At 34.3% G+C, this 14,279-nt stretch overlaps 1 protein-coding gene and 1 long non-coding RNA gene across 7 annotated transcripts; one reads left to right on the plus strand and one right to left on the minus strand.

Moving 5' to 3' along the window:
• The first annotated feature begins 1,813 nt into the window (after nucleotides 1–1,813).
• LOC103840234 (glucose-repressible alcohol dehydrogenase transcriptional effector) lies at nucleotides 1,814–4,402 on the plus strand. 6 transcript variants are annotated; one of them, XM_033279779.1, is made up of 10 exons: nucleotides 1,814–1,995; nucleotides 2,093–2,217; nucleotides 2,306–2,346; nucleotides 2,521–2,570; nucleotides 2,799–2,868; nucleotides 3,052–3,176; nucleotides 3,291–3,409; nucleotides 3,488–3,623; nucleotides 3,706–3,853; nucleotides 3,926–4,402. In XM_033279779.1, exons 1-10 carry the CDS (start codon nucleotides 1,928–1,930, stop codon nucleotides 4,235–4,237), a joined length of 1,194 nt encoding a protein of 397 aa, XP_033135670.1. In that variant the 5' UTR covers nucleotides 1,814–1,927; the 3' UTR covers nucleotides 4,238–4,402. The 6 variants fall into 6 exon arrangements, with proteins under 6 accessions (XP_033135670.1, XP_033135671.1, XP_033135672.1 ...); XM_033279780.1 differs by having other exon boundaries at nucleotides 3,291–3,391; XM_033279781.1 differs by having other exon boundaries at nucleotides 1,878–1,995; nucleotides 2,086–2,217.
• LOC117128111 lies at nucleotides 4,288–13,553 on the minus strand. Its single transcript, XR_004451289.1, has 2 exons — nucleotides 6,445–13,553; nucleotides 4,288–6,373 (listed from the first exon to the last, which is right to left on the minus strand). It is a non-coding gene; the product is annotated as an uncharacterized LOC117128111 (long non-coding RNA).
• Between the last annotated feature and the right edge of the window lie 726 nt (nucleotides 13,554–14,279).

Raw genomic sequence — 14,279 nt, forward strand, 5'->3', positions numbered from 1 at the left:
AAAGCTTGATGAAGATGACGACAGCGGAACTCGATGAATACGACAGCGGCAAGGCTCGATGAAGCCAACGGCGGCAAAGCTTGATGAAGATGACGACGGAAAGGTTTGATGAAGACGACGACGGAAAGGTTCGATGAAGACGACGACGAAACTTGATGAAATCTCGACGGCGAAGCTTGATGGAGACGATGGATCTCGGCGAGCGAGAAAGAGGAAGATATGTTGAGGATAAGGTAAGGTTAGTCTAGTCTTTTACACATTAATGAATGTGGTATTTATGAAAATGTCCTTTGATTGGTGGTAAAATACTAAAATTGAATAATGGTACCAAACAAAGTGTAAAAGTAAAATTTCCCCATATAAATTTGAATCTTTTTTAATTATAACAAAATCTATTGAGAAAGAATCTAACAAATTCTTACTTAAAATTTTAAATATTTTAATAAAATAATATATTAATTAATTTCGTAATTAGTAATATAATATTATTATAAATCAATATTAACTAAAATTTTATTATAAAACAAGAAAATAAAATTATATACTATTTTTTACAAATTATATAATTATATTATGTATTATATAAAAATAGAAGTGCTATCTGAATTAAATATGATAAAATTATATTAAATAGGTAAATTAACAAAAAAAAATTCTAATTTTTTTGTTTAAATAAATTATCACTCATCATTAAAATGACTTAAAATTCATAAATTATATAATATTTTTATACAAAAATAAATTTATTAACATTAAACTTCTATATCTAAAACTATATATTATCTTTTGTTTTTGAAACTCTCAACAATATATTGTTTAAAAATTTTGTATACAAAAATATAATAGTATATATTAACCTTTAGTATATATACTATTTCAAAATAGGTTATTAGAAAACTATGAAATTTTGTAATTCATTTAAAATATCAATGAAAAATTAAATTTTAATTAGAATTTTATTTATTTATAAAAAAATCTGTTGAGAAAAATTTAGAAAATGTTACCAAAAATTCAAATATTTTTTAAAAAATAATGTATTACTGTAGTAACAAAAACAAATTCAAAATTCATGTAATCTTCCAAACTCAAAAATAATAGTGTAATTTTTAAAGTTTTCTTGACAAAATATAAATTTTGAAAATAAATATACAAACTCAAAATGATAATATTTCAAATTTTTAAAAAGATTAAATCATAGATAATAAATAATAACTTTTTAAATTAAACCACGAAGAAACAAACTTTATATGTTGTAAAAACTAAAGTAGTCTAATATTTTAAGATCTTAATTAAAAATAAAAAGAAAACTTAATATCATAACATCCAAAAATATTATATATCAATAAAATTTACTTAAATAATATGATAGATGCTACTATATATAAAATTTATTAAAATAATAGGGCTATATTATTTAAAAAAAATAGTATTTTTACTTATAAACCCGTAAAGTACTAAAATAATTTATGTTAAAGTATATATTTTTAAACACAACATGTAAATATAAATTATCTTAAACATATTTGTTTTCTATAATATAGATAAATAAATTTTAAAAATATATTACAGAAAATTTATAAATTAAAGAAAAAATAGATTTTAAAGTAGGTTATTTATTTGATCATTTGATTTTGTTATTTTATTGTATCTGACTCAAAAATATATTAGTAAATAATAAAAATTAATAACAAAATAAAATGTGTTAAATAAATCACTATATATTAATAATTCCAAATAAAAATATAAACAATAATATTATGAGTTACTCAATATATAAAACGAAAATTATATATTTAAATTATTTATAATAATGTCGAATACATTTATAAAATGAAAATATCCGTCTTAAATTCTAGTTATATTTTATTTTGAACCCTCTCGAACCCAAAAGGGTTTTAATTAGTCTCACCGCTCGATCCATCGATAGATGTTTAAGACTAGTACTACTTTGCTTCATTTTCCTCGTCCGATTCTTCCTTCTTTGACCACCACCAGGTCTGTTCCCTATTATTCTCCATTCTCGATAGGCAATGATGACGACTAAAACAGCCTAATTAAATGTCAATCCGAAAATTTGATTTGAAGAAGACAGGTGTGGAGTCTGCAGGAAGATTGTGTCAAGAAGAATGAGTACGAATCCTCCAGTGGAACCTAAAGTTCGCAGATTCGAATCTGTTGAAGAGGCTGATGATATGCATTCAATAAGTAAATCTGATGGTATGTGTGTTTGCTAGATTGAACGTTGTGGATTCTTAACATGTCTAGGTTGAAGCCAATTTGAGATGGTTATGGTGTTTGTTTGTAGGTATCAGATTCCGTCTCGTTTCGTATAACATATTAGCTCAGGTATTCAATTCAATTAAGCTTGGCATTTTATGAGCTTTTTTGTATTTGTAAGTTGATCAAACTGAGTCCTTGTGTTGTGTGTTTGACGCTTGGTTTAGAGATAAGGACAGTTTCTTTTTTGTTTGTTTGTGTTATTCCTAGTAATAATCTCTTGGAGCTTCATCTTTCTCTTAGGTTTATGTGAAGAGCTCCCTTCTCCCGCACTCTCCACCTGCCTGCCTCAAGTAATTACTCTCTACTTTTTCTCTTTTACTAGTGAAGACTTCTTTATGTGAGTTGTTGTGATCAATGCCATTGGCATTGGCATGGACTCATGATTTAGCTCACAGTGATGTTCTTTTAACATATATATATGTACTTACTTCTGAATTTAGCAATTGATTAACTTTGTTAAAGCTTAAAATTGTTGCCATATTCGCAGTAAATGTGACTTTCCTCTTCTTCTTTCTTAGATGGAAAGCTCGTTCACATGCAATTCTGGGCGTTCTGAAAAAGCTCGAGGCTGACTTCTTTTGTTTGCAGGTTTGTTCTTCTGAATCATTTCTTCTTTTCTTGTTTGGTTTTTAATTCAGAAACCCTTTTCTAGTTTGACATAATTCATTCTTCTCCCTTGTTTAAATCCAATCCAGTACGTGTATTCATGTTCCCTTTAAATTATGTGCGTATCCACTTGTTAGTTAACTAATACTGTTACATGTTTCTCAGGAAGTAGATGAGTACGATAGCTTTTACAGGAAAAACATGGACTCTCTGGGCTACTCTGGGATTTATATTCAGAGAACCGGACAGAGGAAGCGTGACGGTTGTGCAATCTTCTACAAGCCTAGCTGGTATATGCTTCTTTTTTTTTTTAATAAAACATTTATGCGTGACCAAACAACGTTTTTTAACTTAATGCCAAAACCTTAATCTGATTGAGACAACACTCTTTTCTTTGGATTTAGTGCAGAGTTAGTCGCCAAAGAAAGGATCGAATATAATGATCTTTTGGACTCAGTAAAGGCAGACAGTGTACAGGAGACTGAGACCTCCAATGAATCAAAAGGTGATGAGCATGCGAAAGGTGAACTTGTCCTTTTCTTTGTGGTGTCTCTTTATATCTCTCTCAACATCATTTACCAACTTCTTTATCTATTGTTAGATTCTCGAAAAGACAGCCGTGACCTTAATGATCCTCTAGTCAGACTAAAACGTGATTGTGTTGGAATAATGGCTGCTTTTAAGATCAACAAGCCGTTTCATCACGTCGTCATCGTGGCCAACACCCATCTTTACTGGTAAAAAGTAACAACACTCTTGTCACCCATTAAAGACTACTTTTACTCCACTTGTCTCATTTCATGTCTTGCTTCTCTCCAGGGACCCGGAGCTAGCTGATGTGAAGCTGGCACAAGCCAAGTATCTACTTTCACGACTAGATCAGTTCAGGACACTAATATCAAATGAATTCGAGTGCACACCTTCCTTGTTACTATCTGGTGACTTCAATTCAATTCCTGGGGACAAGGTTTGATACAGTTCCTTACCTTGAGTTCTACACTTTTAAATCTATTTTCTAAATTGTTTTGTTTTTTTTCAGGTGTATAGTTACCTAGTGTCTGGTAATGGTAAACCTGCAGAGGCCATAGAAGAAGAGGTAGAAGCACCAGTGCCTCTGTGTAGTGCCTATGAAGTGACAAGAGGAGAGCCTAAGTTCACAAACTGCACTCCTGGCTTCACAAACACACTTGACTACATCTTCTTCTCTCCTTCAGACTTCATCAAACCTGTCAGTATCCTCCAGCTACCTGAACCGGAATCTCCAGATGTTGTCGGTTTCTTACCAAATAACCATCACCCAAGTGATCATTTGCCGATAGGAGCTGAGTTTGAGATCAGTCGGAATAGATAATTTTGTTCTTGAGAAAGTCTTGTTTGCATTACTTCATTGTTTTTTTTTTCTTTTGAAACAATTACTTCATTTTTTTAACTATGAGAATTATACATACTACATAGTATTGAACGGCTTCTGTGTTCTTGTCTCACTAAACTTTAAATTTACATTTTCATAGTTTTATTCGATTTACAAGAAAAGAAATATTTTAATTTTCTTTAGAAGAAATTTATCACTTTCGAATTTTACTAAAATTTTCTGATTATTGTTTAAATGTGACCTTTGCCAAATAATTTTTTTTTCTAATTTTCAAATTACAGTTACGGATTTAAAATCGGATAATTCATACATAAATATGTTTTAGGATGGTTTTAAAATGAGAAAACTTGCAATTGGGCACACGTTAAGTTGCCAATTTGAAGAAATGACCACTACAATTTAACTTGCTCAAAAAAAAAAGACCATTACAATTTAAGTTAGAGAACAAAGTCACTTTACTTTTACGGCATGTTGAAATATCGTTGCAACCTTTGGGAGACACCGATATTAACGAGTTTGCTACTGTCACACAATAATAATCAGAGTTCGACGATTTAATTCTTAACATTTATTTTATAGTTCTACTGTTACAATAAAAATATCTTGAGCACATCCCTAACTGTGCCAAGCAATGGGATCAATGACGGTACATGTTATAACTCTCCTGTTGAGCAAGCTTTACCTGATTTTTCAAAAAAAAAAAAAAAGAAGTTAAATGAGAACCATAATTGTGAAAAAAAATAAATACGAACTTGGTGAATAAACTACTTTGCTAAGGGATTAACTCTTCTTCTGCTTTATCATCTCGAACGGTAGTATGGATTTTTTTTTCAAAAAAAAAAACAGGGTAATATGAAAACCCTAAGTTCTCACACGACCTCAGGGTCCAATCACGATCTCAAGAACCTCCGGACAGGCCCGGGCCAACAAACACTACTGCCTAAAGCAAAAAATGTTTTGGCGCTCATCCTTACTCAAACCCGGCACCTACCACTCAACAGAATGATGTACAACCACTGGAATACATGCATATTTTACAGATTGTGGCGCCCTTTACTATTTGGTCTAGATTAGCGCTTAAAGCAGCTGCTTCCCCAGCTTTAGGCCAGAGCCGGTACTGCCTCCGGATTCCAACTATGATCTCAAGATCTAACAAAGAACCTACGGGTTCCCCTACGACCTCCGGGTCCCAAAAATATGATCTCGTAGTCTAGATAAACCTCTGGATTTTCAGATGACCTATGGGTCCTTACGCGACCGCCGGTTACAAAAACGATTTCCAGACTCTAAGAGTCCATATTCTAGAAAGCTCGAAACCTCCGGGTTCAGAGCCCATCTCTAAGGTCCTAGCTATAACCTCCAGGTTCCTAGACGATCTTCTGGTCCCTGCATAATCTCCAGGATCCTATTATCTAACCTACGAAGAGGGTAAGGAGCGATAATATACTACGAGTCTCATCTCAACCGAGAAACATGCAGGGAAGATCCTTTTAAAAATTTGAAGTACTACCATCAGAGCATGCAAAGCAATATGAAAGAGTGCGTAAAAAGAGAATTATGAAGAGCAGATATTCCAAAAACCAAAGGGGAATACAACGAGCCATTATCCGAAAACAAGAAGATTCAACAAAAGCCAGAGTTTCAGAAACAAAAAAAAAAAAGAAAAGAAGAAAAGAATCATTCAGAAAGAAGGCTCCTCCAAAAATCACGACCCCACAACAAATCTCGGGGTAGCGACCCAGACAGGAACAGATGTCGGCGATGCTCTTCTTCAGGATCCCAATGCCCCACTTGTTTCTCCAGCCATTGCTTCATGAGCTCCCATCTGGACGACGCCTTCACCTGCTGAATCAACAGATCCCGGCGAGTCATCATGTTTTGCACCTGACTACGGAGAAAGAACACCTCGCCAATTAGCTTCCGGTGAGCACCCACCAGTGGGTCATCATTAGATACGGCCTCAACACCTGTTGACGAGGTGGAAGATAAGCCGTTAACCAATGAAGCAGCCCTTGCCAATCTTGGCGGAGAAGTATAAAAAAGGGTGCTTCTTCCGTGTTTTAGCCTTCTGGTACTCATCATAGATAGCTGGCACCGAGAGCCTCACCATGTTCCCTGGAAAAAAGCAACGCATGAAGTAAGAAAACGAAGTCCTATCGGGTGAAAATTAAAAGGGAAAGGATTACCTCAGCAAGGCCTCTTTGCTCACCAGAAAAGTCACCCATCAAAATCGCCGAGGAACTCCTATTATAAGCTTTGCTACCGCTTCTCCAGCAAAGAAAACTGGACGAGACACATCTGATAGCAAGAACCAAGCGTCAATAAAAAATAAAACCCGAAAGGAACGGTGAAACACAAGGTTCGAACAAACGGAAGAACTTACCGACAGTACGCCAGGACGTGGGATAACCAACATGCTCCTGGATCTTCACGAATACATATAGATTTTTCCAGCCATCCCCGAAGGCATAGTTGCCCATGATACCCCTCGAAGGTTCCTCGACTAAAGGAGTGCCATCGCGGGATCGGAGATGATAAAACCATGCTTTGTTCACCAGAGGGAAAGATAGTACGAATATAGAATCTCGTGTAGAGATGGCATTTTGACCGCAGCCCGCGGGCCTGGCCCGTACAAGACCCATGCGGGGCGGATTTGGGTAAAGGTAATCGAAGCCCATTTAAAAGCGGGTCTCGCGGGTAAGTGTCATGCGGGTTTGGGCTTTTGCGGTCTAGGCTCAGCGGGTCTTGCGGGGTCGACATAACCCGCGACCACTTCCTCATTTGCTGTCTTTACACCTGAAAAAAAAGAGTCAAGAGACGAAAATGGCGATCAGGGTTCTCTACAGCACGACTCCACCAACGAGCACCAGAGGAGCAGCACCACCAACCGATTCTTCTTCTCCTCGACTAAGACCACCATCAGAGCTTCTCTCCATCTTCTTTCCACCACCACTGGAGCTTCTCTCCTTCCTCGAGCTTCCACTGGAACTCTCCATCTCCTCGTCCGAAGCAAGTTGCACCGTGCAACAACAACAACAACAACATCTTCTCAAGCTCACCCCAATGAAACATCATGTTTTGCATACCCGCGGGCCAGCCCGCAATGTCCTATGTAGTAAGCGGGGCGGGTTTGGGCAGAGGTTTAAGTACCGCGGGTCACGGCGGGCTTACCCGCAAAGAACCGCCGGAGAGAGAGACCGCAGCGGGGCGGGCCAATGCGGGGTGTACCTCGACGGAAAATCCATGAAGTTCCCCAAGTACTTGGATAGATATTAAAGTCCTCAAAGTATGGGGAGTAAATTGAGAAGGACAGAAACCAAAGAAAGGGGAGTAAGTTGGTTTTTATCTTTTATAAATTGTGTTCGAGAAAAATACTCAGGTATTTGAATTCTTCCAGACCCCAGGCAGGACACCAGCCTCTGGGTCCCCGCTAGGAGATTCTTCTGGTCCTCGCTAGGAAGTACTCCGGGTCCGGTCTCACGGACCACCCCTTTCCTCCGGGAAAAAGAAAACTTCCGATAAGGAAAACCTTCCATATTTCCGAATATGGAAGAATTTAACCTACTCAAACCGATTCAGGCCGACCTCAAGACAACTATATAAGGAGAGCCTAAACCCTAAAGCAAAGAATCGACACTTGGAGACTTAGAGATTAGAGCTAGGCGGCTAGAACTAGGGTTTATACACCAATCTATTGTAGTTCTAGATCTTTGGTCTAATAAAACGTCTCTTTCTACCTTATTACTTGCATATCAATACGAAACACTAGCCTCATCCATCGTTCTGTGGTATTCACAAAAATCCTACACAAAAATCCTTTAACAAATTAATATTTGGTTTTTATTTTATATATTTGACATGTCACCATGTTATTAATTGTATATTGGTTATATGAATATTTTTAGGTTTTTGTACACCAAAATCAAATTTGAATCGAATAGGATAATATGGTTACCTTTGGTTATATGGTTATTTTTAGATTTATTTTTAGTATTGATAGAAAATACACGAACTGAATCAGGTAATATGATTAATTTTAGTACAAATATCTAAATTCGTTTCAGATTCATTGGTTATTTAGATGTTTTTAGGTTTTTATACATTAGAACCGAACCCACCAAACCTGAGGACCTAACTTTAAATCCATCCGCAAATTTGTAATATCCGAGCGGAACCTAATTCCAAAGCTCAATAAACTAATACCTGAAAAAACATATGTACCCGACCGAGACCTGAATGTCAATGCATAACCGATTCTGTAAACAAATTAAAAACACTTTTTTTTAAGAGTTTTGAATTCTTGTCACAAATTCAAACATGTCAATATGGTTAACATGTAAAATAATTGTTGTCAAATTATTATGGTAAAAACAATTAATAAAATAGTTAAAAAAGTGAAAAATAATGTAAAAGATACAATTTCTGTTTTATTTATTTATGTAACAAATTGTGATAAATGCTATCGAATTATTTATAGAAATGAAATAGTTAAATTGGTATAAAAAATGCAAATCTGTAAGAAATCAATTAAAAATAGATAAATATTATTTTGTATTTCGGTTTTAATAGAATAAACACTACAAGAAAACACAACATTAACGACGGCGAAATTCGTAGTAAGTTCGTCGTAAAATCAGTTTTACGAGGAACTAGCGAGGAAACACGTTTCGTCGTTATTTGTTCGTCGTAACGCATATTTCCTCGCTAATTCGTCGTAAACTAACGAGAAAACATTTCCTCGTAAAGACGAAGCAAAGTATTCGTCGTAAAAACCACGTAACCCTTCCACGTAAGGAGGACGCTACATTTCCTCGTAAATACCTTGAAAACATTTCCTCGTAAATAACACGTAAATGTTTCCACGTCAAATACTCGTTAATCTTTCCTCGTAGTGTTGACGTAAATATTTTACTCGTTAATTCCTCGTAAAATTTCCACGTAAGGTTGTCGTAATTTAGCTACGAATTTACTTTGAGTTTATATTTTCCAGATTAAAAAAAAACAATGTATTTAATTATTTAATAAAAATCTAATTTAAAAAGAATATTAAATACGAAAATAATTTATACATAAATAATTTTTGAATTTATAATACAACCAACGAAAAAAAAAAAAAACTAAGGGTCGTTCATCCCCGGTAGAATTCCTCACTCCTCCTCTCTACATCCGCGTCGGCATGTGTGACGGATGATGATTCGCCTAAAATTAACATCAACAATAATTAACAAATTCTATAAATCTAACTAAGTTCTCTACATTAACCACCTAATCAACACTAATTAACATAAAATCCGTAAAACTATCTAAATTTCCTACACTAACCACCTAATCTACCTAAACTAATCAAATTAGAGAGGAAATAGAGAGCGTACCATAGCTACAAAAGGGAGAGGAAGTTGAGACGAAATGGGAAGTGAGAACTCGCGTGTATATATAGGAAATTATGAAATGTCGTAAATTCCTCGTAAAGTTACGAGGAACTCGTGAGGCCCGTGTTTTTATTTACGAGGAACTCGCGAGGCCCGTGTTTCGTTTCCTCGTAACATCGTCGTTAATTTACGAGGAATTAGCGAGGCCCGCTTTTATTTTTACGAGGAATGAACGAGGCCCGCGTTTTTTTATTACGAGGTCTTTACGACGATTTCTGCTTACGTGGAATTAACGAGTGCCACGTTCTTTATTTTTAAGAATCGTCGTAAGTTCCTCGTTAATTTACGAGGAAATAACTACGTTTATGTTTAAATCTCTAAAATCCGAAACCCCAAACCCCTTCTTCCTTATCTTCCTTATCTTCTACTTCATATATTCCAAACCCCAACCCCATCCTCCCTTTAACCTCAATCTCTTCTATCCATTCCAAACCCCAAATTCTGAAACCACAATTCCTTAACTAATAATCTCAATCTCTTCTTTCTAATTCAAACCCCATTACAAAATTTAAATTATATAAATAGATTTCCATGATTAAATCCATAAAAATCACATGCATTAAATCTGAAAATCAATCATATTAAAACACAAATACATCAATCAGATACATCGACATTCTCGTCATTACTAGAAACAACATCATTTTCATTAAACTCGTCTTCAACAGCTTCGTCCGTGGCATCGTCGGTAATATCTTCGTACTCATGATTATGCGGATCAATGAGAAGGATGTCATCAATTTGTTGTTCAGGTACCTCAACTTCATCTATCTGTTCTTCTTGCAATGGTGGTTCTTCTCCACTGATGATTTGTCCACGAGGTGTAACTTTGATCACGGCAAACCAATTTATTCCCGTTTCGTTTCCTCGTTACATCGTCGTTAATTTACGAGGAATTAGCGAGGCCCGCTTTTATTTTTACGAGGAATGAACGAGGCCAGCGTTTTTTTATTATGAGGTCTTTACGACGATTTCTGCTTACGTGGAATTAACGAGTGCCGCGTTCTTTATTTTTAAGAATCGTCGTAAGTTCCTCGTTAATTTACGAGGAAATAACTATGTTTACGTTTAAATCCCTAAAATCCGAAACCCCAAACCCCAACCCCATCCTCCCTTTAACCTCAATCTCTTCTATCCATTCTAAACCCCAAATTCTAAAACCACAATTCCTTAACTAATAATCTCAATCTCTTCTTTCTAATTCAAACCCCATTACATAAAATTAAATTATATAAATAGATTTTCATGATTAAATCTATCAAATCACATGGATTAAGTCTGAAAATCAGTCATATTAAAACACAAATACATCAGTCAGATACATCGACATTTTCGTCATTACCAGAAACATCACCATTTTCATTACTCATGATTATGTGGAATTTAGTAAGGTAGCCGAAACAAAAAACGTGTTACAATTACAAAGTGGGTGGACTCGAAAATTCTTCGTTAAGTAAACGTAAACTATTTCTTCGTAAAGAAGATGCTACTTTTACGTCGAGCTTACGAGGAAACAGTTTTTCCTCGTAAAAACGAAGTTACCTTGCGTGGTTTTTACGAGGAAATCGTTTCCTCGTTATTTTACGACGAACTAACGTTGATTGTAAATTTCCTTGTAAGATTCTCGTAAAGTCAACGTAAATTTACGAGGACCAGTTTTCCTCGTTAATTTTCATCGTTAATCTTGTGTTTTCTTGTAGTGAAATACATATTTCAGACAAAATCATCGGTAAACATTTTTTTCATAGAATTTTCCACTACACGTTAGTGTAAACCGTAACTCTAATTTGGATTTTGAAAATTTTCAAAGCCAATCTATCTCGATGAATGATTTCCTTGCAATTCTGTCAGATCAAGCTAAACAACCCGGAATGATATGTTAGACTATTTTAGATAAGCCTAAACTGTGAGTATTTCATTCCAATTTCAAACTGAAAAACTAAAGCAAAATTTATTTTGATTGAAAATCTAAAACACGGTTGATTGTTTGCTGATTCTAGATTAGATTTTGGTTTTTGTTTTTCTAGAATCTATTTTTTATCTAATCAAGATTTTGGTAAAATAGATTTCATATTTTTTAGGGAAACCAGACCTCTTTATGGGTTTCTAATGCATCCCACGACTACTTTTTTTTTAACAGGTTATTAACTACATCAATATATAAAACCACATCAACCATTTTATAAAACAAACACAAACTCACAATAATAATCTTATCTACATATCAAATTATTAGATTTTTGTTTATATTAATCTTGTCGGGTGATAATATTGTCTATTATTTCTATAATATGTAATATTTTTATTTTAATCAATTTTAATTACAAGAAAAATAATAAATAAAATATAGTTAAAACTAAAAAAATACATCTCATGTTTTTCTATGAACTAATATTACAGAAAAACAAAAACATAGATTTTTTTTTTAATACTAATCATATTTTTCATTTTATTAAATTTAAAACCAAAAAAAAAAAACTAAAAACCAAAATCTATAAATTGGCAAAACAATCATCACCTAAGTTTGAAACGAAGTAAATACTAATATTAAAACTTTTAACAAGTTTTAGTAAAATAATGATAATTATCATTGACCCAATTATCCTTTTTATATTATTTGAGGAGCACTATTATTAAATAACCTTACCTTCATGTGTGATTAACCAAAATGCCATTATTTAGGTGTCATTCTTAGAATCCTTCTCATAACCGTAAATAAAATGTCCTTCTTTCACTAGATTAATTACATAAAATGCCATTACCATCCAACTTTGATGTAACCCCTGTTCGAAAACGCGGCCGCCTAGCCGATTAATCGTCCGACTAGGCGCTTGGCGGAACCCAACCGCCGCGATTTCAACCAAGTCGCCGGCATTAATCGGAAACCCGGTTAATCTAATAACACCCGACTAAGCGCTTAAAAATCGGATTAAAACCAATTATAACCGCGTAAAAATTAAAACTCATTTGACAAATATTGGGCTCTAAAACAAAAGCCCATTCGTCTGAGAGATAATGTGGCTTGGTACTTGTATTTATAAGGCACTTCAAGACTTCTCTTTCTTGTTATTAACCGATGTGGGACAAATACATGTGTTTTCTTAAAAAAAAATTTTAGCCTCGCCTTGATAAAAAAGAGAGAAAGATTCATTGCTGGTGAATCGAACCCGACACCTGTTACAGTATCATATACGTCCCAAACCACTGGCCTACGATGCTAAGACATTCACCTATCACATATATTCGTATAAATATATTATAAATATATTAAATTGTATTAAAAACTAGGTCCCGATTAATTCCCGTTTAATCCCCGATTTTTTGGTAACTTGCTAGGCCCGGAGTCACCGCCCGACTAGCGCCTAGCGTAGTTTCGAACAGGGGATGTAACCATAATAAAAATCATACAGCTTAGTTATTGATTGGTATATACGCTATCATAAAGCCTTTTTTTTTAGAGAAATTGTACTCCCTACACACCATTTTTTTCTTATTTACATTCCATACCCTATATCCCTCCAATTTTTTTCCCCCCAACATTACCATTTTCCCCCCATTCAATGATATCCCAACTTTGTTAGTATATTTAGCTAATTTACTCTTTTTTTTAAATACAGAAATTCAAACCATTTAAAGAGTTTCCATTAACACGTACTTTTTTCTCTAAGAGCATCTCCAACCCCACTTTATTTTTCACTCTAAAATAGAGTTTAGAGTGAAAAATGCTCCAATGGCATTCTATTTCTTACTCTATAATAGAGTGAAAAATAGGTTTACTCCAAATATAGATAATTTGTTTTTTTTTGTTCATCACTCTATTTTCTACTATAAAATAGAGTACCATTGGAGCAAATTTAAACTCTATTATAGAGTTACTCTATTTTAGAGTAAAAAATAGAGTAAGCCATTGGAGATGGTCTAATGGTTTGTCCCCAAACCAATGTTTTTAAACCCGACCCGGATACTGAACTGGACGACTTACCGGGTTGCTGGATCACTGGATCGACCGCGGGTGAACCGCGGATTAATAAATGAATTAATTTTATTATATAATAATATATTAGCTATGAAAATAAATATATAAAAACTAAAGTTTAATAGTTTCTAAATGTTTTTTAAAACATAAAATAATAGTTTGGATATATATATACTTTATGTTTAAAAAGTATTTAAGAAATACTTAACTTTAGTTTTTATCCCTTTTATATTATTTGAGGAGCACTATTATTAAATAACCTTACCTTCATGTGTGATTAACCAAAATGCCATTACTTAGGTGTCATTCTTAGAATCCTTCTCATAGCCATAAATAAAATGCCATTCTTTCACTAGATTAATTACATAAAATGCCATTACCATCCAACTTTGATATAACCATAATAAAAATCATACAGCTTAGTTATTGATTGGTATATACGCTGTCATAAAGCTTTTTTTTTTAAATACAGAAATTCAAACCATTTAAAGAGTTTCCATTAACACGTACTTTTTTCTCTAATGGTTTGTCCCCAAACCAATGTTTTTAAACCCGACCCGGATACTGAACTGGACGACTTACCGGGTTGCTGGATCACTGGGTCGACCGCGGGTGA

This window comes from Brassica rapa, chromosome A09 (assembly GCF_000309985.2).
Source record: "Brassica rapa cultivar Chiifu-401-42 chromosome A09, CAAS_Brap_v3.01, whole genome shotgun sequence".
Classification (NCBI taxonomy): Eukaryota; Viridiplantae; Streptophyta; class Magnoliopsida; order Brassicales; family Brassicaceae; genus Brassica; species Brassica rapa.